Source organism: Saccostrea echinata, unplaced genomic scaffold (genome assembly GCF_033153115.1).
Source record: "Saccostrea echinata isolate AGI-Se365-2 ecotype Australia unplaced genomic scaffold, CSIRO_AGI_Sech_v1 ptg000027l, whole genome shotgun sequence".
Lineage (NCBI taxonomy): Eukaryota > Metazoa > Mollusca > Bivalvia > Ostreida > Ostreidae > Saccostrea > Saccostrea echinata.
In genome coordinates, this window is record NW_026889776.1 from 6855001 (window position 1) to 6879945 (window position 24945).

Genomic DNA, 24945 nt, shown 5'->3' on the forward strand with positions numbered 1-24945 from the left:
ATAACAAATTAGGAATATTTACTGTCTGAACTCTAAATTGTTTTTCAGAAAAACTATCGCTTACAGAGCAGGAACTTCGCCAAATCTGAGAGACTTTGGGAGTACGGTGTTATACCGTACGAAATTGACTCCAAAATCAGTGAGTATCGTATGGAAACTGGCCTGACTTCAATGGACATATTCTATGTGAATTGCCCTTACATATAATTCCTCTTTTGATTCATACTATTGACATTATGATCTGTTATAATGAAAACTTTCGTTCGTAGCCCAACCTGATCTGATAGCAACCATTAAAGCTGGAATTGAGCAGATGAACACGTACACCTGCTTACGTATCCTGCCTCGTTCTGAGACAACCAATCTAAATCTGCCTCACAATCAGTACATTGTTTTCCAGCCAGACTCGTGAGTTTTATACTGTAGATTTGATATATGGAGAATTAGAATTATTCTGTGGTATGTCTTGTAACCGAGAAGACTAATATCTGACAAAAATATCAGTTAATGATCTCTTTATTTAGTCAATTTTAGAGGTGTTTTAATTTTTTTTTTTCACAAATTATAAAGATACCTATAATCTTTTGTAATGGGTAACATCCTGATTTGGATACCCGAGTTGGACTGTATTGGCGACCTTTACCTGAATTGAAGATTATCAACCTGCAATTTAAATGTTATCTTTTTTGTAAGAAGAAATAGTAAATTACATAAAATATGGCGGCCCGCATTCGAATGAACTTGTACGAGGATTGTACCATTTTAAAAATCCAAAATAGTAAATTGTCTGCTTAATTATTCGTTGTAGGATCTGTATTTCTTTTCTTGGGAGGTATGAGTACCTAAGTACTGACGCCCAGCCGATTGGTCTAAGCTACCCGCTATGTAATCAGGTAAGATACTATTTGCTGGTTCCCACTATATCTGAACATTGCAGCATGAAAAGGAACTAAAATGGCCTTGTTGTGCCCATGTTTTGTAAACCGTCATTTTGTAAATACTTGTTGTCTTAAGCTAGATAAAAATAAGAGACATAAAATTAGAGATACATAGCGTAAATCTTAATACTTAGAATTCGTCTAATAATGAAAAACGAAATAACACAATTTTAACAGATAACCATATATATAGGTACTTTATATAGCATATTACACAGACCGAAAGTTCCATATGTAACTTTCTGCATGCAAGCAGTTGTAAATCATAATTTAGATACGGTATTTTTTTTAAAGTTCGTCACTAACCCCTATTTTAGGTGCAGACGATACTGCACGAGCTTATGCACGCAGCTGGCATGCACCACGAGCAGTCACGTGACGACAGAGATCACTACATAACAGTAAATTACAACAATGTGGTGGGTGGTACTAGTAACAAAAACATGAATATTCATCCCACGTACGACAGATACCCATATGACGCTGAGTCCGTGTTACAATATGGACTGTATGTAAGTGATCAACACATTAATCCAACAGCAGTTGTGAGCACAATTTCATCTGGAATACATAGGGGTTTCTTATATGGCTTATTTCGTTATTTAAACAATAAAATGTTTTCTTCGTTTGTTAGTAAAGTGATTAACTGTGCTGAATTAAAGGGACAGTAAAAATCCTGAATAGTTCCTGTATTATATTTCACTGCGTTGATTTATATTATATAAATATTGCATGTAGTTGAGTGTAACATTGTAAATTTTCACCCCAAGAAAACCATTGTAAACCTAGGCGCAGGTTGACAAGGTGAAAATTTTTCAATTTTACACTCAACTGCATGCAATATTAATTATATTATACCGAATGTTTTATACATATTATAGTGAACCTTAAATTCTGTGCAGTCAATATTTTTTGGAATATCACCCGTCGTCAAGCAATGTTGACTGTTGCTACGCTGGAGGGCGTGGCTTCATTATTTAGCGAGTAATGGTGTTTTTTAACAAATGTTTCTCGACGAATCAGATTCAACTAATTTACATGAAAGTATAATATTTATAAATACATTTTAGTACATGTAATAGTAGATCTGATGTCTCGAGTGCATGTGCAAAGAAACCCTTTAGCAAAAATGATTTTAGGTTCACAGCGCAATGTTTTAGCTGTCGCTTTTTTTAAAAGATTTTTTTTTAATCAGGACCAGGCTTTGAACAGTAATCAGAAAACCATGGAATTTAAAGACAAACTACTAGAGTTTCTTCCCGCCATGACTCGAAACCTGTCCTTCTATGACGTGGCTGAAATAACGAAGGCTTACAAGTGCACAGGTGCTCGAAAATACTTATCTGCCTAAAGTGTGCAATATGTTCATTATGATGTAAGGCGTATTCTTTCATATTTGTTTAGCAAGATAAACGGGGAAATTCCGAATCCATCTCCAAATTAGGATGTATAATCGATTAAATATTGAAATAGTGATTAACTATAAATTGCCTTGACGTCACGTGAAAGATTTCACCCTCGAATATTATTAGCCTTTTCAAGTAGCTAATGTACTTCCTTTATTTAAAAAAGGTGACCCATCATTATTATCAAATTATAGACCTGTATCATTATTAAGCTGCGTAGGTAAAATTATATAGCGAGTCATTTTTAAATATGTTTATAATTATTTTCATTCAAACAATCTTTTTTATAAATATCAGGCTGGTTTTTTACCAGGTCATTCAACTGTTTATCAGCTTATTGAGACATACGATTACATAGCTTAAGCTATAGATGAAGGAAAACACTGTTGTATGGTTTTTCTGTGATTTGTCTAAGGCATTTGATCGGGTATGGGTCTTCTATTTAAGTTACAAACTTATGGTGTTAGTGATAAATTATTGCTATGGTTTCAAAGTTATTTAGTTTTAAGGACACAAAGGGTATTGCATAGGAATACTATGTCTAAATTTAAACCTTTACATGCTGGAGTCCCTCAGGGGTCTGTATTGGGACCACTTTTATTTTTGATATATGTCAATGATGTTGCTGAAAATATGTCGAGTTTAAGCAGGTTGTATACTGATGATAATTCTTTACAGAACTGTTCTGAAAATATACATGATATTCAAGTAGGATTGAATTATGATTTAAATCAACTTTAACAGTGGTCTAAACAGTGCCTATTGAAATTTAATCCTTCGAAAACCAAAGCTATCTTTTTTAGTACTAAGAAAAATGTCGATCTACCAAGGCTTAAATTTCAGGACTGTTATTTATAGATGTTGTATCATCACACAACCACTTAGGTATTCTCTTTTCACACGACCTTACATGGTCAACGTACATTGATTCTATCGTTGCCAATGCATATAAAAAATTAGGTCTCCTTAAAAAATTGCAGTTCAGGGTAAGTGCTAAAACTTTATCTCTTATATACTACTTTTATAAGACCTCAGTTAGAATACGCAACTGAAGTTTGGTGTGGGTGTTCTAGTCAAGATTCCGAAAAACTAGAAAAATTAAAGTTAGCAGCAGCAAGAATAGTCACTGGATTAACTTCTTTGGCATCGCGAGATTCTCTCTATTTTGAAACTGGATGGGAACCACTTGCTATTAGAAGAATGTCCAAAGTAAGAACAACTATGTACAAAATTTTTCATAATATGGTACCCGAGTATCTGAAAGAAATATTTCCAAACATTCGATCACACGAATCAAATTATGTAACAAGACAATCACAAAATTATTGCATCCCGAAGTGTAGATTAAACATTTATAAATCATCTTTTGTCCCAATGGCAATACGGGAATGGAACTCTTTACCTCTTAAAACAAGACAATCCACTACTATAGGTTCCTTCAAAAACTGTATAAACTCTCAAAAAACACCTACTCCTGCCTTTTTTCTTTTGGTGTTCGTTACTGGAATGTAATTCATACTAGATTAAGACACAATTGTGTTCTCAATATAGATTTATTTAGGTGTAACATCATTGACAGTCCATTATGCACTTGTGGAAAAACAGAAGACGCATATCATTACTTTTTTTCTTGTGCGAAATGCATTGTCCCAAGAAACGATTTGTTTAATGCTATTTTTAGAATGATTAATTTACGTATTGTAGACACTCACGTACTTTTATGGGGAGATGATTCGATTAGCATTTCTGAAAATGAAAGTTTATTTTTAAATGTGCAATTGTTTATTAAGAGATCTGGTCGTTTTTGAATTTATATATTTAGATTCATTTGTACATACTACATCAAATCAATTTTGTACATGCATATCCTATGTAAGATAATCATATTGACCTTTGGTTCCAGTGTAGTTTAATTTTTTAACATTATTTTGTGTAATTAATTGTTATAAAGGAGAGGACGTTCTAAGTTTTAAGAACTTGTGTCCGATCCTTTTGTTTTAATATCTAAACAATAAAATATGTTCAAATCAAAGCCTTTTCAAAGTGGCAACATGTCTGACAAATATCAAAGCTTTTTACCAAATCAATAAAAATTTTACTGTCTACAAATATCTTTAAAGGTTGTTTTATATTCTGTTTGTGCAGACCACTGCCCTTCCTTGCCTACGTGTGAAAATGGCGGATTTGTCCACAAGGGGTGTGAGTGCTTGTGTCCTAAAGGTTTGAAGGGGGAACGATGTCAGGAGATCGACACCGATTCTGGTGAGTGGTCCATAGAGTAAGGTATAGCAAAGTGCATAAATGTTAGTATCTCCGTAAACGGTCATTTCCAAATCAAAATCGTTTTGTAAAGGAGGACTAGGTATTTTCGCAAACTTTACATTTAATTAACTATTTCCTATTGTTTATTTTATATATTCGTCATCAAACAGTACTGTGATATTTTAGGCTGCGGTGGTATCATCTCATTAGGCGCTGGAGAAAACCGGGAAATCACCTCCCCCAATTTCCCTAATAACTACAACGCAGGCGCTAAATGTACCTGGTTAATAAAGGTAAAAAAAATTATATAACTTAAACTTTCCATTGAATTAAAATGAAATTTATAATCGTTGAAGAGAATTTGTGATGAAAAAAAAATCAAATTGCGCGATTTTTTTAGGCAGTGTTATGTGCAATTCAATTTCTTTTAGATCTAGTCCGTTAATTTTTATTGGACAGATTTGCACTTGTATCTGCCAAGAGTTGTTTAGCTTTGCTTTACAATACTTGTTTTAAAAGGGTCCAGAAGACAAGCAGTTAAAGATGACTATCCTTGAGTGGCACGTGGCCTTCAATAGATGGCGGCGGGTTTGTTATCACTGGGTGGAGATCAGATACAATCTGATTGGTCAAACCGGGATCAGGTGACTATTATAAAAAAAAAACCCATAAATAATCAAATAATAATTAAATAATACATAATAAATGTGTCTCTTTGGAATATTTAAAGTACAAAATCATTTATAAATCAAATTATTTTCAGAGAATGTGGCTATCATCGACCAGGAAGTGGCGTTTTTGTTAATACGTCGTCAGATGCCAAAGGCAAACTGTTGCTGTTGTTTGACAGTGCTTTTAATGCTAATGTACCTCCAACAAAAGGGTTCAAAGTAAAAGTAGAAGTGCTGTAATTAAAGCACAATCTCACAATGAAAGTATGTTAAATTGAAATAAAAATCAATTGTTGCCAGTTGAGATTTTCTTTAAATTCCAATTTAATCATGCAGTGAAGAAAAAAACCCAAATGCACATGTACTTGCTATTGATCTGCAGAATGCTTGACTGCAAATGGTCAATGTACACGTAATATTTACCTTTTTTTTTTTACTGAATATGAAAGTGCAAAAAAAAAAAACCCCTAAAAAACAAAAGAATAGGTATACATCTATTTTACGAGACTTTTATGCTACATGCACAGTACATCCTTTCAAATTTGTATCAAACTGGAAAATCCATTGTTATCTCCATTACCGGTATATACATGAATACCTGTTTATCATCGTTTTGTTTCACATTCTGATTTAAAAAAAAACCGAAAATCTTTATCATTGACATTGTTTATTGTGTATACATATTTTTTTAGGAAAAAAAAAAAAAAAAAACGAAAACAAAACTAAACTAAAAATTGTGGTAAAAAAAAAATTGTGACCCTAAAACAGAACCAAAAAAAAGATAAAGAATTAAAATACATCAAAGCGGGAAGCCAATACACAAATGGATTAAAATTAAATGTATGCAATCATTATTTTCAAAAGAGGTTCAAGGTGTAAAAAAAGAAAAAAGAAAGAAAAAATGTTACGAAATGTTTCATAACAATTCAATTTTAAATACACCTTTTACAATATTTTCTGCATACGAGAAAAAAAAATATCACATTCTGTAATTTGACATGTAAAGTCTTTTTTTAGACATGTGGTGAAAGAAGCACCAAGAGAGAATTTGTGGAGAGAGAGAAAAATTATATTTATGAACTCATGACACAATATTTACATTTATATACACAGTATGTACAACTTTATTTAAAATATAGTTCATATTGTAAAAAAATGTTGATAAAATTTATACCATTCTTCCTGTACGTGAGATAATATCACAATGTCTGCTCTACCAGGATAAATTCATATCAATAAAGTAATAAATATCAATAGAAAGTAAGTAATGACATATGGCAAAGTAAAAAAAGTCATGAATTGTGGAGGACAGAAAGTTCTGATTCTAAGGGAGATAAATCAGGAATTAAAAATATCCATTGGTGATGCAACATCAGTGTCGACAATAAAGTACAGGCAAGAATACAGAAAATATATGTAGGACAGGTCAGATAAAATCCTCAATGTAGCTTCCAGCCAATTCTTTGTGACAATTTTGGAATCACAGCAGTCTGTTCACTAAAACAAGTTAATTTGATATAATGTCTGTGTTGGTGGTATCTATAATGTGAAGTGCAGATAATTCAAACTCGAGTAGCACCATTGGGTTTGCTTCTCCTACAAGAAAAAAGTTATAAGTAAAAAAAATTATCTACATTGGACGAATCATAGTTAACATACACACTTTCAGCCTGCACACACTGCATCAGAAATTGTCCCAAATAATGGCCAGGTCTATAATTTGAAGGGGACGATATCCCTTTTGTTCACCTCATACCCACAGCATTTGGTGCCTTATCACAAATGTTATGACAGGATCTTTTTTCTTTTTTTTTTTAAAAAGTTCAAGCATCAGTATCACAAAAACATAATACCTGGTATATAAATAAACTGCACCCCACGAAAAACAGGTCTTTAGAAATTACTTTAGTGCCCTTAACATACCAGCCTGAACATGGTTTGATTAGTCTAAGTCACATTGCAAGATATGATTCGCACATGATCAACTCTACATTGCTACAGAATTTCAAAATAGGATCACATTGATCTACTATTAAGCTGGCAACACACTTTATTTTCAATATGCATCAAAAGACAATGTTTGATGATTCTAGGTTCAATATGCAGAAACAACATACGAAATTTGAACATTATAAAAAAAATGATGGTAATTGTGATTAAGGAATAATATCAAAATATGTGGATATTAACAAGCAAAGTGGTTAGGTAACTGCAATTCATAAAGAGCCTTTGAAATAATATACTGTGAAATCACGAATTTTTGTGGGGGGGTTTTCATTGTTTTGCGAGGTATGGAGAGACCCACGAATTCATGTCAACCACAAAATGTGAAATGTCATATACAAAACTGCTCAAAATTCACCATCCACGAAATCTAATCCCCATGAACCCATAGTTTTTCCTCAGACCACAAAAATTTGACCCCATGAAAATACACGTATGTGATTTTACAGTACTCAATTTACACAAGTCATGATGTATCTTATAAACTCCATTCCTGAGTAATAAGATTTGAGTTCTCTTTATAATAACCCTGACCTAGCTATGTTCCACCTGTCTAACACTTACTTCATAGCATTGCCGTGTCCCTCAATGGCTATATTACACCTGTCCTCTACATCTGTCCAGTCCCCCTCGTAATCCTGGGGTTGGGGACACGAGCTCCGCCTCTTCCTGCTGCCGGGGGAAGTCTGTTTTAGCGTCTCCACATCATTAAACACCACAGCAGTTCCTCCACCAGCCGTGGGGAGACAGTCACCCTGTAACAAAGACAGAGGTCAATAATTACATGTACACATGTTGTGCACCTCATTCAGAATTTTCCCTCCCAACTTAACTGAAATTTGGTATATTCAAATCAACACTTTTAAAAAAGTTTTTTCCTCTTGTTAAAGTAAAAAGTTAAACACTGTATATACAGTATACACTAAAACACGCTTACAGCTAACATGCTTTTAATGAATTGACGCTTACAGTAAAGTGATTTTCATTCCCCATGGCTTTAGAATATATTGTTAACTGAACAGATAAAACAAATTAGGTTTATAGCGAAGCAAAATCTTCTGTCCCTAGCACTTCGTTATAAGCGTGTTTTACTGTATTTATCAAAGCGAAAGGAAGGACAATCTATTGGGGATAAAATCAAATCTGGGGAGGATTTCTATCATTCCTAGCTCAGTCCAACATGATAAATCTTCCTCCTCCACTTTACCTACAATATCTACATGTACTCGTGTTACACGGTTTTTGTAGTGATGTGTGGTGCCCCTTACCTTTTATATCTGTAGTGAGCTTGTGGCCCTACCGTGTATATCTGTAGTGATGTGTGGTGCCCCCTACCTTGTATATCTGTAGTGAGATTGTGGTCCCTACCTTGTATATATGTAGTGAGCTTGTGGCCCCTACCTTGTACATCTGAGTAGTAAGACTGTGGCCCCTACCTTGTATATCTGGGTGGTTAGATTGTGGCTCTTACCTTGTACACCTTAGTGAGATTGTGGCCCCTACTTTGTACATCTGGGTAATAAGATCGTGGACCTTAAGTTGTATATCTGGGTGGTTAGATTGTGGCCCCTAGCTTGTATATCTGGGTGGTTAGATTGTGGGTGGTTAGATTGTGGCCCCTAGCTTGTATATCTGGGTGGTTAGATTGTGGGTGGTTAGATTGTGGGTGGTTAGATTGTGGCCCCTAGCTTGTATATCTGGGTGGTTAGATTGTGGGTGGTTAGATTGTGGCCCCTAGCTTGTATATCTGGGTGGTTAGATTGTGGGTGGTTAGATTGTGGCGCCTAGCTTGTATATCTGGGTGGTTAGATTGTGGGTGGTTAGATTGTGGCCCTTACCTTGTATATCTGTACTGAGATGGTGGCCCCTACCTTGTATATCTGGGTGCTTAGATTGTGGGCCCCTACCTTGTATATCTGAGTGGTCAGGTTGTCCTCTGAGTCCATGTCTTGGTGAGTTAACATATACTTGGACACTTCTTTTGTATCTTTCACCTCAAGTTTGGACACAGATTTTTTCTTCTTCATCTTTGGCTGAAGCACCGTATCTGCAAACAAATAGACTTAATGAATAATTCTCTACATCAAATTTTGTACAGAGTTACACTCACCATAAAAATGGATTAATATAGAAAAAAAATATTCTTAAAAGTAATGTTTTGCATATGAAATTGAAAATTAGATTATCTCATTATGTCTTATGAAGTTAATAATTAATGCACCGACAGTGTGCTAAGTTTTCATTACAAATAAAAGTAAACATGATACATGTATCAATTACATTTATGTGCCGTTATCTAAAAATAAATAATACAAGCCAAAAATAAATAAATAAACAAACAAATAAATAAATAACATTCTACAGAACATGTATTTCTTTTTCAAAATTCATTTTTCTTTTGTTAAGATTTCTAAAGAACAAAAGAAAACATTAAACTCTTCTGATTCATGATATTTTTAAATTGCAAGAAAATATATGAAAAGCGCTTGAAAGATGACTCTTGGATAAATACATACAAGTATAATGTATACACTTCAAAATGCAAAGTACAATACAACAGTTTAATATTTAAAAGCAAATACATGTAATGTATGCAACTCACCGATTACTGCAGAAGGAAAAAGAGTTAAGATAGGTCATTAAATAGGTAGACATTTTAGTGCATACAGGATAATGAATAGAAATAAACGCAGTAAATTTCATCATACTGTACAGACAAGCAGACAATTTGAGTATGTTGTGTTAATTCTTTACGACAACCAACCTAGCTCCACACTTCCTGGGGGGCGGTGGTCCAACCAGATCTCAGCATTAGATGACCTTGACCTTCTATGTCGTGGGTTGAAGGGTGGGGTCTGAAAAATAAGAGGAATGTAGTTTAACAAGATGCATAGGTAGTTTATGATTAGCAGGCAGTATCAAAATTTTCAGTTGTTTACTGCCCAAACTGGCAATTTCTCAAATTCTTTGAGCCAGCATTTCTTGATACAGAATGCACCAGTCAAAGCATTTGCTATCATATACATTACTTCCTTCATAGTGGTTTTGAAATACAAGGTTTCATACAGTCTTTAAATCAGTAACAAGAGCAACACGATTACATGGCAAAATACCCTATATGTATGAGCTCAGACAACTATATATTACCATATCATAATATATATGCCAGTGTTAATAGATTGACAAATATCACTTTACATGTATGAAGTAGTTCACCATATCATAATCAATCATTTCAATAGTTCTAATTTTTTAGTAAATCTGAAGGATTTTGACAGATGAATTAAAATAAAAATCAAGTATAATAAATCATTAACTTTAAATTTAAATAAATTTCCAACATGCAACCTATTTTATTAATTTATTCATTTTAATTATTCAGCAAATGATATGAATTGTCTTTATCACTAAACTGACTCACTATAATCAGATCTTTCTGCACCAAGATGGAAAATTATAACCTTTTGGGATAAAATAATACGCTCTTTTGATTTCTTTGATGTTCATAAAAATTATTTAAAGTTCAAATTTCTTTTCAACTACATTACACTCGCTGAAGACCTAAAGGAAATATGAAGAAGATTGCATAATGTGATCACAGCTGTCCTATATCTGTAGGCATTATTAACATATCTTTACAATGCTTAAAATAACATGGAAGCAGTCTTAAATAGAACTTTTTGCATGTTATTTTTAGCATTCCTTTGGCATCAGTGTTCTTTTTTTGAAATTATAGATTCCTTGAAAAACAAGTATCTTTTGAATTCAATGTCTAAGTCACATCAGATGGCCATAGCCCATTTTTCACTGTCTTGTTAATTTGTAGCTATTGTCTCTCTATGATCACGAAAAGTCGTGTTCAGCAAAATTCCTTTCTTTATGTTGCTATAACAATATCAGCATATTGATGAACTCAGCATACATTGTACAGAACACAACAAAAGTTTAAACTGTATGTATAAATGCTTTGTATTACTGTACTTATAAGATACTAACTGGCTTGGGAGTTTTGGAGGTAGATTTTGTGGTGGGTCTAAGATTTGCCCGGGCGGCACTCAGTGTGGCTCCAGTGGTGACTGTCCTGGCACGAGGAGTGGGGGTGGTCCCTATTTTTCTCATGTCATTCTCTGATCGAGCAGACAACATTTTTGCAGGGGTGGTTTGGGTCCTGGACTTAGGTGCAGGTGTCCTAAAAGTTTCCCTTGGAGCTGGCATGGGAGTACTTGCATCACTGTCTGTCTCATTTACAATATTCCTCAGCATGTTCAACTTTTGTTGTCTCTCCCAGATTTGGCCCCCATAGTCTTGTTCAATTTTCTGTCTTTCTTTTTCCTTAAAAAAGTGACATTAACTCAACTTATCAGAAAATTCAACGAAGAACGCAAGAAGCACTGTAAGATTATTCTGAGGAGTACAGTGTTTACAAACTATTGGAATCAATGATACTGACTAGATTTCTTTCCCAGTGTTGGTTGTTCATGTCCAGTCGAGCTTTGAAGTCATTCTTTAGTCTTTCCTTCTCCGATTTCTCCTGACGGATCTTCACCTCTTTATCTTGAATCTGAAACAAATTCTCTTAATTTCATTTAATCAGAAATATTTCAAACGATCCAAACTATCAGGACTGAAAATTGCTAATTTTTTCTTAAGAATTTACAAGTAACTCTTGATAGCTCGAACTTCGATCTCTGGAAGTTCTTGACCCCTCAAAGTGAGTCTCCGGTCCCTAATTTTTCCCTTACATAACTAAGCAAATTTACTCTTGATTTCTCAAACTTTTGATCCCTGCAAACCCTTGATCCCTCGAAGTCAAAATGCAGTCCCCCTATGCATATTCTATTAGAATTTACCCTTGATACCTCGAAGTGGCTATGTGTATACAAGGTTATATAATCAGCACCTTTACCTGGACATTTAAATGCCTCAGGCAGAAGACGCGGGTCTGGAGGAACGGGATGTTTATTCAGGTGACACTTATGCTTCAAGGTGATAATTGACGTATAATTAATCATATTTTGCCTATATGCTATTAAAACAATTATCATCGACTGTCACAGGATAATTTAGAGATGCAGTGTCAGTCAAAAGTAGTAACTGATTAAAAGACGAAACACTAATTTAATTTTTATTTTGAGTCAGTGTCAAAGTTAAACGAAATATGAAAAAGCAGAAACAGCCTCAAATTGTCAATATGACAACTATTATTGGACAAATACATACAGAACTACGTTCAATGATCATGTTTGGAATAGTCAATGCTATTTACGATGCTGTAAAATGTCGTTTTCATGTAACGAATGCGTAGTATGATGTCCCTATTACAAAGAATAAATAAATATACATAAAATGACGATATATATTTTTTGATTTACTCACTTTAATGAAATATTCATCTAAATTACGAAAAAATATCGTTGTTTTATGAAAACCACGTGTAAAAAAGGTTAGCACTGCATGAAAATCATTACATCCGGTAAGACTAATTTTGAAATCTGTCAACAAACCCGGAAAATTCCGGACTCTTGAAAACTTGAACTCTTGATCTCTCGAAGTTTTTCCTCGGTCCTGCAGACTTCGAGGTATCAAGAGTTACCTGTAATTCTATAGAAAAAAAATACACAGCATTTAATGTGCATGAATTTAAAATGCATGTACACATAACATTCTTTAATAACAGATATTCCAAAATCCTAAAATCCTGGATATTTCTGGAAGATATTCTTCCATTATAAAATTAAGGTTGGACTTTAAAATCTGTTAACCCTTACCATGGCCTCCAGTTCCCTCTTCTGTCGTTCTGACTCTTTGGTCTGTCGTGTGTTTTCTCCCAGGCGTCGTTCTAGGGATCTGATCCGGGATTCCAGTTTCTGGACATAAGATTCAGATTTTTCCACCCTTTGTTGGAGGTCCTCATTCTGGATCATGGCCTGGTCATAGTTCCTCTCAAACTCCACAAGGTGAGCTCGGAACTCATCATCTATAATTTCAACACATTTCTTATAATGACTTGTATTCAATACCGTCTGAACTGCAAACTCTGTAGCAGTAATCTTAATTAAAAACATGTTTTACATACAGTACATGAGCTTGAGTAGATATATAATGCTAACAATACCCCCATCAGAATTTTAAAGGATCCAATCAACATGAATTTATTCAACTTAAATGATTGTTATCTTTACATATTTCTTTAAATCTTTCGTTTGTCCTCTACATGGAAACTTCTTTCTGAATTAGGCCAAGATAAACAAGCATTCTGAGAGTATTGCATTAGCAATACTAGTCCCCTACCGGCAAGTGTAATCTGGTTCCCGTTAAAAATTGAAAATGCCATAATTCCGTCAAAAATTAATGAAGCGGGACGAAATGCAAACTTGATCTATAACTAATCAAGGTAAAGTCACACACCAAAAATCAGCTCAATATCTGAAAGCGTTTAGAAGAAAATTGCGGAAAACCCTTGAAAATTGAAAAGGCCGTAATTCGGTCAAAAATCAATGAAGCGGAACGAAATGCAAACTTGATCTGTAAATCATCAAGATACACTTACATACCAAAAATCAGCTCAATATCTGCAAGCGTTTAGGAGAAAAGTGCGGAAAACCAAGTGGGACAGACTGACAGACAGACAGAGGGACAGACGGACAGACAGACAGACGGACGGACAGACTCAGAGGAAACCTATAGTCCCCTTCGGTTTCACCGGTAGGGGACTAATAATGTGTTTCCTATTCCAACCTGAAAAAAAATTGGGTACGTAGGTATGGAAAACATTTTATTTTATTTTAACATTTTATTGGCAAGCACACTACCATTTTTCCCTGGGGAAATCGCTGTCAAAACATTTCTGATTAATGTGTATAGGATATGCATTTTCTGAAACACAGAAGTGATCGAGATTAGGATTTCTAATAGTGAAACTGGAATAGTTTACTCCTGGAAAGATACCTGCGGATAAATTTTTTAGGGTCAGCTCATATATTTTAGGGTTGGTCGGGGAACCGGAAACCCACAATTTATCTAGGCCTTAAACTTCTGAGAAATCTATATAAAATTTCTGAGGACTGACTTTGTTTGTCTAGCTCCAGCTGTAGAACTTTTCTCCGTCTTTGGCGTTCCTCCAAAAACTTCTCCAGCTCAGCCAGGATGATGTTATCAGTGGACCGCAGCAACTATAAACAAAAACCTTATTGAAGAAAGTTTTCCTTGCCAGAAAGTTAATATTTTCATAAAAATTACTATAAAATTGTCAGGCCAGCAGAAAAGAAAGTGTTGTATGTGTGGTTGGATTAGAAAACTGTACACTTATGTGATGTTAACTATTATAATGTTTTACTGTGTCTTAGTTAGGGCTGTCACGGTTCCAAAATTTTTCGGGTCGGGTCTGTAAATTTTCGGTTCGGTTTCATCTATTTTAAGCCTTAAATTCATGAATTTAATGTGATAAATCTTTATTTTTTACGTTACATTCACCTTGAAAACAAATCTCTACCATGTTAACATTTTGACATTGGTGTTCAGGACTACTAGGCCGACTATAACCTACAACCTGATCATTCTTGCTCATTTTGATAATTATCTAATCCTTTCTAGACAAGTGTTTTGTCATAGAATGAAGTAGAATTCAGCTTTGATGTTAATTTATCACTTTTACCGCCATCATTCTTTTTGAAATTGATGCCATTTTTTGTATAAAACAGATTCTAATATATAAACCAGACCCGAACCGAAATCCGGAAAAATGGAACCGAAACCGAACCGAACATCTTGGACCGCGGTTTTTGGTTATTTCGGGGATCAGAAGCCCTAGTCTTAGTTAATGTACTTACAAGTAAATGTCAATTTTTACATTTATAATTCATACATATACCATACATGAAATATGTTTCCTATACAGTGTATTTGTATATCATTGACAATTTGACATAAAGAAATTAATTTCTAATACAAATAATTTTTAAGAATGTAAAATGTATATACAAGCTCACTTCAAAAGGAGGGAATCCAGGTCCCAGGGTAAAGTCAAAGGCAGGCAGTTTGGCAGGTGTACACAAATCCTCCTCTGAAAATACCAAGCATTTCATTCAGTATGTTCAGTTAGATCAAAAATAACTGTGTAAACTGTTTGTCATAAGAAACTTTTCACTTTATACTGTATGTGTATATAAAGTAACACATTCAAAATTAAGTGCCATGACTTGGTATGGAGTGGTTGGCATAACCATGACTTAGTGCTACAGATGTCACCATGCATTGTAATCAGTTAAGATTTATAAACCATATTCATGAATTAGCGCATCGTCTGCACCAAATTCCCTTAATTACAAAGCCCGCTTTTTTAAGTGCGCATACAGTATACTTTTCTATCCTCTTTATTACGGGGGAAATGGTTATCACTCTCGTCTTTAGCACATTAAGGAGAACAAAATATGTGAAGTTATATTTTACTATTCATTTGAATTGAGACCTGGTTTAAACTTGTCTTTATAGTTCTGGTTGATCTTCCGTCTCCCTGGCGTTAATCCAATGTCAAATCTCACTTGTTGTTGCCGAGCAATAAGCACTTCCTGTGATAACTCCGCAAATTTCATCACATGCTGAAAATAAAAAGTCCTCCAAACTTATAGTTTTAAAAATAAATACTAATAAAATTAGAAATATCTTGTACATACTAGTACATGTATATATTATCAATTCTGTAAGGTCAAGGCAAAAATGATTAAAACATAGGGGAAGAAATAAAGCATTGAACTGAAAATGACTTTTTTGTCATCATGGATATTACAGACCTGTTTACCCATATTGTAGTCTCTCAGTATTTTTTATTAGATTTGTCCGTGAGATTTGACATTTGCCAGTAAGATTTCACTTTCCACCAATTTTACATACATTGCTAGAGAACAACTACATTTCTGATTACCATTTCTGTCATTTTTTTTTTAAATCACCATGCTTTGGCAATCCAACATCACTGAAGTGTTTGAAATATTTGTCTTTTTAGCGATTAAAAAGCGTCAAACTCAGACAGATCATAACGAAAACTAACTGATAAAATCCAAACGAACAGATTTCCGATTTCCGTATTTTCATAAAAGCAAAACGTGAGACGTATTTTGGACTCAAAATCCGTACAAAATACGGTGAAATCGTAAGAGTAAACAGGTCTGATATTACTAGAATTTCCCCCGTTCTTCTTTAGAGGCTCTGATTTTGATATCAGAGGTGTAGTGTAACAAATAAATTTCTTACTATTGTTTCGTCAAATTCGTCTCCTTTAGGATTAACACAGACAACCATTCTGACTTTCCCTTCTCCATCAAAATAATTCTTAAACAGATGTGTCAGCTTAGAATCTCTGTACGGAACCATCTACAATACATATCATAATCAATTAGTCAACACTCAAAACCTTAACACTGATTACAAAAATAATTGCAATCTAAAATATTGCATGTCCTGATCCTTCACTTTTGTTGAGCCTCTGTATTAATATAGGTTTAAAAAACACCAGATTTTACAACTAGACTGGTCAGACTGGTTTCCAATCTTGATCTAAGTCATCTGACGTGCCTTTAATGTTAATTAACTCTATTAATTTATCTTCTTCTCAACAATGGAAACACAATTTTTCAGAAAGAAGAAATTCCACAAATACCTTGTTGGAGTTGTTTTTCTGGTTCTCACGGAGAATCTCTATACAATTTCTCAAGGCCATCAGAGACTGGTTGATATTTCCTGCAAACACCATATCATACATATAAGAGAGTCAGATTATCAAAGGAATTTACTTTACTTTAAATATATGTATAAAAGCAACAAAATTTAATTTTCATTGTAGGGGCAATTCAATCAAATACACAAATGAGGTACCTTGCAAGGAAAGACAACTCTTGCATTTCAAAATATTTTCAAGGAATATAAAAAATTTATTTCAATGGATTTCTCTACAGTTTTAAATGAAATGGAATGGTGAAGCTGCAGGTGGTTAATCATAAGCAATCAAAGAAGAAAATCCTGGAGGAACAATGCACTGACCTGCTTCTTTCAGTCTGTCCCCAGCATTCTTTGTTCTGTGGGTCCTCTCACTGCCGGCCAGATCCACTAACGACAGCTGGCTGACACAGATCTTATCTGGGTCCTGACATCAGTGAAAAAAATTACAACATTGCTATGAATAGGATTCTATTTAGTCATGTTCTCTTTACCGTTTTATTTTCTTTCTAAAATTATGATTCATTACAGCAATAAGCAAGAAGAATTCATTTGTAGTAGTTTTTAAAGATACATGTATATGATGAAATACACTGTATATTGACAGTTCAGCTAAGTGTCATTATATTCAGTATATAAATGGCTAATAATATATAGTCTCCAAACTTAACTAAAAGCGCAATAGAATACAAACTTCTTTTGTGCATATTCTAATGTATTGACACCTTTGAATTGTGAGTATTTATGAGGACTACCTGTAACACTTCCTCCCCCCGGGGGTCTAGTGGGCCCTGGACTAAGCGGATGTTGAAGATACTGTGACTGCGACTTGACTCTGCATTCAGAGCTGTGTGGGCAACCTTACGTCTCTTTTGTCCTGAAATGTTATTATCAAATGAATTTATTATCATTGAACAGTGATTCAGAACCTTCAATGTGTGTTATTTTGTTAACAGCCAAATCATACTGTTTAAATCACTATTGTGCATGGTTATTTAGGCATAATTTCACAAAACTGCCTCATTTCAAAAGTTAGGTTCTTGTTATTGATAAAGGGAAATAACTCTCATTGATAATAAAATCTTTGGCAAAAATTATTTTGCAGAAAAATAGTTGCAGATATACATGCACAGTGATTTTTTCAGCGTCACATTTCTGGAAATCAGCTTTAAAGAAATGTTTAAAAAATTCTATCTTCGGTCAAACATGCAGTCTTCTAAAAATGCTGTATTTACACAGGAAAACAGATATCAAATTACATTGTACAAAATGACACTGACTATCTAAGACACCTTCAGTCTACCTTTAAAGAGGACTTCAAAAGCCTCCTCTGGGCTGGTGATCTCCACTTCTACACAGTTCATCACGTACATACAGTCACTGGAGTCTGTCCTCAAGATCTTAGTCTGGGGAGGCCTACAACAGAGAGACATAGAATAAAATAAAAGTGTTAATCCATATACATGTATGGATTGCACATCATCTAGACTAATGCTATTGCAAGATCTAGACCAGTATCAATACTTTATCATTGATTATATTATAAACCCACAACTTAAATGTACAAATATCTACATGTATTTTAGAATTCAATTGCTTGCCTATACATGCCAGTTTATCACACACAGTAGAAATGTGGCACAAACTATATGTAAAATAATTCAAGCTGAATAAACTGGAATTTGTTCAAGATCACATTAACTAAACTTGCTTATCATTCAGTATCACAGAAATGCAAAGTCACTGTAACCTTGAATGAAATATATGGAGATAATGCAGATACAAGATGCTGTGATCTGAATTTATAAGACCCTGTGACTTACTTGTAACCTGTGATGGGGTCATAAGGCAGCTCTTCTAACAGATCGTACACGTAATTGTTGTAGATTTCTATATAGGAGACAAACACAGCATACTGATTGTCATCGTCCACGCTGGTAAGAATGGTCGGGTCGCTAATCCTCTCTTGGTCTCCAAAGTTACCTCTGTAACCACATAAACTTAATAATTAACAATGACAATACCCCTTTCATGCACAAGCGTTTCAAGTTAAATTTTTTTCCCACTTACCAACTTGTAAATTAACGTAAAATTTATTGTGGCTGGGTGAAATTAGACAAGGCACCCATATGGCAAACCTTTTTCTCAAGAACACTGTATTCTCGTCAATTTTATTTTATCAATTAATAATTCAAGAACTGAAAATGATGAAAATCTGGTAATTGGGAGACTCGGCATTCAATTTACAGATACTTCGGGAGTCAAAAAATCATAAAAATTACAAGTAAATCAGGAGAGTAGGTGGGTTTGTTTGAAGTGAGGGTTTTAGGGGTGGTTCCACACTAATTAAGAAGTTAGTCTGTTGTACTCTCTGTTTGGGGTGGGGGTATTGGGGGGGGAGGGGATGATGTCCTACCCTCTGTTTGAGGTGGGGGTTTTATGTGTGTGTGGGGGGGGAGGGGGGGGTTACCTTTTGTTTGAGGTAGGGGTTTTGGGGGGGGGGGGGGTGTCTTACCTTCTGTTTGAGGTGGGGTTTTGGGGGGGGGGGGTCTTACCTTCTGTTTGAGGTGGGGGTTTTGGGGGTAGTTATCCCTGGCATTATGTCCCTCTTTTGTCGCTCTATCATGGCATCAGCTTCAGACTGCACCTCAAAACCATTCATTTTGTCTGATTTAAAAACCTACCAAAAATTAATCACACATTTGTTAGAACAAGAAGATAATCATTACTGAAGTTTCATAAATATCTGTGGGACAGACTCGCTGAAGAGGAAGCTCTTAATTCTGTATTATTTTTATAAAAATATTAGTATATCCTCACTGAAATTATTGTAGTGTGAATAACAAAAGTTGCACTTCTAAATAGACTGTGCATGTACAATTATTTTCTGACACAAAGAAGGCTAACACTAAATTATACGTTAGACGATGACTTACGTATTTCTTGGCCTGAACCCCACTGATGCTGTTAAACAGAACATCTAGACATCGGGGGAGGATACCCTGATCTTTGGGGGTCCCTGTCATTGTGTACGTCTTACCAGAGGAGGTGATGCCATATGTAAAGAGTAACCCTATAAAACAATACAGCAATGTTAGCTCCTTGTCATGTACAGTGAGTCAGTGACCCTAAAAAAAAATATATATTTATGAAAAATTGGAGAGACTGAAAAACAAATACATATTTCAAGTCAGATTGAGCAAATTTTAATACATGTACGTATTATGCCTTAAAGTGGAAAAAAAATTTATGTCTGTGCATTGTTTGTCCACACATCAAAACGTTTACTGCATATATTTATTCTCATCCACAACTGGCATTACCCTTTTCAAAACCTTGGTTGTCAATTAAATATAAAGTACATGTCTGTAACAGATGACTTCAGTCTAATCTATTGTTATATGTTATGGTATGTTGATGTTTATCAGTTCACAATAACTAACTTTTCTTTCTATTTTTAGCACCCCTCTTTTTTTCATATCAATTTATAATACTGCATATCATCTAAAAGAATCAACCAATTACCATTTTTGCCCTTGATTAGGTCGTCCACTAGGGGGCAGGCCACGTAGTCAAACACGGCCTTCTGTGATGTGTATTCATCAAATACGTATTGGAACGTGAACTGGTACTGTGAAAAACAAATTGTAGGTGAATATACCTGTATATTGACAGAGATCAAGTACATTGGAACAATAGAATAACACAGGGCTTTCTAAAAGATTAAAAACAGGTGGTACTTTTTCAAAAATAGGAGGGATTTTAATTAATTAAAATTTTTAAATTGTTAACCTATCATAACAACATTTTCAATCTCAATTCATAGGTGACTGAAAATACCTTCAGACTTCACAACCATTTCTAACAAGACCTAGTATGGTTAGTGGAGTTGACATAAATACTAGCCCAGGGAAAATTCAAACTTAAAACATTGTTCCTTATCAAGGCGATAATTCATTCATTCTTACCTCTTTGATCTGTCCATTTCTGGCCACTGTTAAAGAATTCTGCAATACAATAACAAAAAAATACATGTGCATGCTATAAACATGGTAAACTGATGCAAGTATACAAATGATATTTCTTTGCTATCAGATTTATTTTGTATTACAAATTCTTTTGCAGTTTGATGGAGTGACAACTATTACTGTTATTACTACTATTACTCCAATGTCATTTATCACAGTCCTACCTCTGGTGGTATCAACTGAACCACTGTAGTATTGAGGGGCTTTACACAGCATGTGTCATTAGGATTGTCTAAAGGGCGGATGCGACAGTATACCTAGAAAATAAAATGTCTGGTTACACGCAGCTGTTCAGACTTATGTTCAGCTGGTAGTATTTCAATACAATCCACTGAAAATGAGGTTTTCTCTTTAGAGGAGAGGCTTCCATAGCATATCATTTTTTACTTCACTGTCGAAAATACTTATGATGTGATAGCCTAATATACTTTACAATCTGTTTAGTTTCTTCAAATTATTTAAATAAATCTTTTAAATTCATTTTTAACCAAGGTACAAAAAATTACTAAATGTAATTTTACACGGATTTTAAGCCTAATTCAACAAAATGACACTTGTCTTACAATTAGGCCTTATTTCATAACTATACTAACTATCACATTAAACACCACTGGATTTATTACATCACAAAAATCACTTCAAGTCATCTTATTTTATTTCTTTCTCATGAGGATAAAGAATTACTAATTTGATAAGTAATTTTACCTGTACATGCAAGGTAAAATTTTTGGTATAAGTGATGGCGTGCAGCATATTTCGGTACATGTACACATGTACATGTAAAACTTGGATTTGATTTATTAACATGTAACTATAATGGGTAGTGCTGAATTTTGACACATTACATCTACATATATATCAGTGGACCAGAAGTATAAGGTAAATAATTTCTTGAATAAATGTTCTTGTATCTGTAGTTTACCTCCACTGGGTCAACTTCCCCTTTCTTCTTCGAGTTTTTACCTCTCCTGTAAAAAAGACGGAACTGTTTATCCATCACATTTTATGCCTACGCAACTAGGTTATAAGCACCTGTTGTTTTTTGTTTTCAGGTCTTTCAAGATCAACTTGGCCTTCGATGATACGTCTTCTTATATCCAAAGTAATGAGGGAATAAAATCACTTTTTTCACCTAGGATATCTAAAGCGATGATATTTTTAAATTATATAAAGGCATGATAGGAATCACACATTTTCTTTGCATAGGTCAAGCAAAGAAGAATGAGAATGGATTTTTAGTAGCTCACAAGAAGGGAGAACCATTATATTTATTATGTAAAATAAATGAAAAATAATTATAATACGGTTAATACCCCAAAATAAAAACATACAGATCTATAATTTTGCAGTAAATAATCCAACATTTTTAATCACAAGAATGGGATCCACTATTTAAAAAAGATTGACTTACAATATAACCAAAAAAAGATTGACTTACAACATAACCAAAAAAAAGATTGACTTACAATATAACCAAAAAAAAGATTGACTTACAATATAACCAAAAAAAAGATCGACTTACAATATAACCAAAAAAAAAGATCGACTTACAATATAACCAAAAAAAAGATCGACTTACAATATAACCAAACTGCTTTGAATAATACAATTCTTTATCTATCACTGATAGTCAAACCACATCAGAAACTTGATAAACATGACAAAGGGTGGCCTATACCAATATATAGAGGAATGGCGGACTAACACAAGTCTTGTACACTTATACACTAGTCCATTAAAAAAATCCAGGGTCTAAATATATACAGATTATGTAAATTATGACATTTGTCTTCATTCTTTGTTTGACTGAAGACTGAATGTAGATCTATACAAAAATATCATGAACATATTTTGGAATCACATGCATGGAAATTTATCAACTAAGCCTAGATAAATATATTTTCTTTCTGTCTTAATGTTAATAAAATACTTACTGTGGCTTCATAATTTCATAAAAATACACCACATCTGTAAGGAATCATTCAAAAGACTGATCGCCGGTGTGTAAACAATGTTTCTTACGTGCTCGTTTAAAATTTACCTCGGAAAATCACATGACCAATCGGCGCTCTTTGTCAGCGCCTCTAGCGGAAATAATGATAAAAGGTAGATAACTCTAATATCCATCTTGATATTACATACATCGATAATCTAAAAACGCTCAAGATATAAAGAAACAAAATGATGTTTGTACCATTTACAGAAGATTCTGATATTTTTCAGTTCTGACGCATCTCCATTATCAGTCCCGTAGGAAACAATTTCAGTTTGGGGAGGTGAAAGGGGGGGGGGGGACACACAACATCTCAGTTCAGTTTGGGGATGGGGTCATACGATACAAAAATTTCTTGACAAGCCCCCCCCCCCCAAAGTCATCAGAAGTTAACTTATTATTGAGGGGACACAAATAGCAACAGTATACCATAAATCGGCAAAAAATTACGGGGGGGGGGACCTATAATAGTCATTCTAAATTACTGAATGAGAAATTCTATCGCATGCTCTTAAAAAAATCGAAAATACCATTTTTGCACATAATAAATTCATAATTCGTGGTGTGTTTAGAGTACTGCCCTAGATTTTATTCGTTTAGAATTATATTTAAAAAATCAAAGTATACAAATCACAAAAACGATATCAATTTCTATAACAAAATGATTTCTGGTTAGGGGAGGTCAAGGGTACCCCCCCTCATAGACCCCTCCCCCCTCACTCTCTTTCCTGAAACAACAGACTTAGTCATAATATATATATTTACATTTTTAAAACTATGTTTGTAAATTAATAAATCAAGATATTTAAAATCTAAATTTTGACTTGTTTCTCTCTCAGTTTTTGGTGATGTATGGAGCTTGGCGACAGCCCTGCAACCGTTTAAATATAACTTTGAAAACTAATTTTTATAATTGCATAAAGTAGCTGCTACAATAACCATTCAAAGCACTTATAAAGTTTCAAAATGATGTCTGATTTTGAAGAGGAAAAAATAACAAAGTTTCACATGTGTATTTTAACAGAAACATTCTATTGAAAGCAATTTTATTGGATCAAAATGCCGGATATTGTAACTTTGAAACTTTTCAAAAAAAAAGTATCTAAAATCTATGAGATCCTATTGGCTAACGTTTTCATTTATTCATTATCAGATTATGTTCTTGTTCAAGAGGCTTTCATTTAAGAAAAAACTTATCCTTTATACAAGGATACCTTATGCTAAGTTTTATTAAAAATTGCATGGTCCAGTGATTTGAAAAAAAAAATCTGGAGGAAGTTGCACGAGACAAACACACAGACTGTATATTGGCACGTTGGTAAACCTTTGATCCTCTGGCCCAGGAGAATTTAAAATGTATACACTGTCTTATTTCTAATCAGAAATGACTTTGATTTAATATTGATTTGCTTCTAAAAATAAACACTGTTACAGTACTAATATGTTGTAGCGATGCATTTATTATGCAATTTACCGTTTTGTTTTGAAAAGAATCACATGTCATTTACCTGTTAAGATTAAGTCTTCCAGTGCGCGCCCTGCTTATCTGTCTTTCTTACCTTTCGTTCACTTTTGGGGTTGTTATTTCATTATTTGTTGCTGGAGATCCCACCCACTTAGGGCGAAAATAACAGATATTTTCCATGTTTCTTGTGAAGACCCGTGTATGACATCATTATTGACGTCACAATGCGTTAACGTTTTAACCTAATCCCTGGCAAGCGTAATAAAGCCTTAATAACAAAGGGAATTTTGTTTTTCTTTTATTTGTAAAAAGAAACAGATACACTTTATGGTTTATTAGGGTTATATGTACAATTGGAATAATTTTTCTTTTTTATAAACTATAAATGATTCATTTAAATTACTTCCTTTATTAATTGTTCTTGTCCAATGAAAATGAGTATCAACAAATGGAAATTCTTGCTGTTC

General features: G+C 34.0%; 2 protein-coding genes across 3 annotated transcripts in view; one reads left to right on the top strand and one right to left on the bottom strand.

Moving 5' to 3' along the window:
- The window catches only part of LOC133193149 (protein SpAN-like), a 9483-nt gene extending 3907 nt beyond the window's left edge, over positions 1 to 5576 (top strand). Inside the window, exons 5-13 of the mRNA XM_061329118.1 lie at positions 49 to 139; positions 270 to 408; positions 809 to 893; positions 1256 to 1450; positions 2134 to 2263; positions 4490 to 4606; positions 4793 to 4899; positions 5126 to 5250; positions 5370 to 5576. Coding sequence (XP_061185102.1) covers positions 49 to 139; positions 270 to 408; positions 809 to 893; positions 1256 to 1450; positions 2134 to 2263; positions 4490 to 4606; positions 4793 to 4899; positions 5126 to 5250; positions 5370 to 5517 — 1137 coding nt within the window. The 3' untranslated portion in view covers positions 5518 to 5576. The remainder of the gene's footprint in view (positions 1 to 48; positions 140 to 269; positions 409 to 808; positions 894 to 1255; positions 1451 to 2133; positions 2264 to 4489; positions 4607 to 4792; positions 4900 to 5125; positions 5251 to 5369) is intronic.
- A 522-nt stretch (positions 5577 to 6098) lies between these two features.
- Positions 6099 to 24672, bottom strand: LOC133193460 (kinesin-like protein KIF23). Of its 2 annotated transcripts, none has more exons than XM_061329411.1 (23): positions 24573 to 24672; positions 21943 to 21988; positions 21185 to 21277; positions 20961 to 20999; positions 20518 to 20623; positions 19929 to 20065; positions 19548 to 19672; positions 18816 to 18977; positions 18296 to 18408; positions 17748 to 17869; positions 17317 to 17419; positions 16937 to 17016; positions 16531 to 16650; positions 15749 to 15878; positions 15270 to 15343; positions 14351 to 14453; positions 13050 to 13258; positions 11732 to 11842; positions 11278 to 11613; positions 10046 to 10136; positions 9189 to 9328; positions 7846 to 8036; positions 6099 to 6873 (listed from the first exon to the last, which is right to left on the bottom strand). In XM_061329411.1, exons 1-23 carry the CDS (start codon positions 24656 to 24658, stop codon positions 6840 to 6842), a joined length of 2751 nt encoding a protein of 916 aa, XP_061185395.1. In that variant the 5' UTR covers positions 24659 to 24672; the 3' UTR covers positions 6099 to 6839. The 2 variants fall into 2 exon arrangements, with proteins under 2 accessions (XP_061185395.1, XP_061185396.1); XM_061329412.1 differs by lacking the exon at positions 24573 to 24672 and adding an exon at positions 22955 to 23072 and having other exon boundaries at positions 6100 to 6873.
- Between the last annotated feature and the right edge of the window lie 273 nt (positions 24673 to 24945).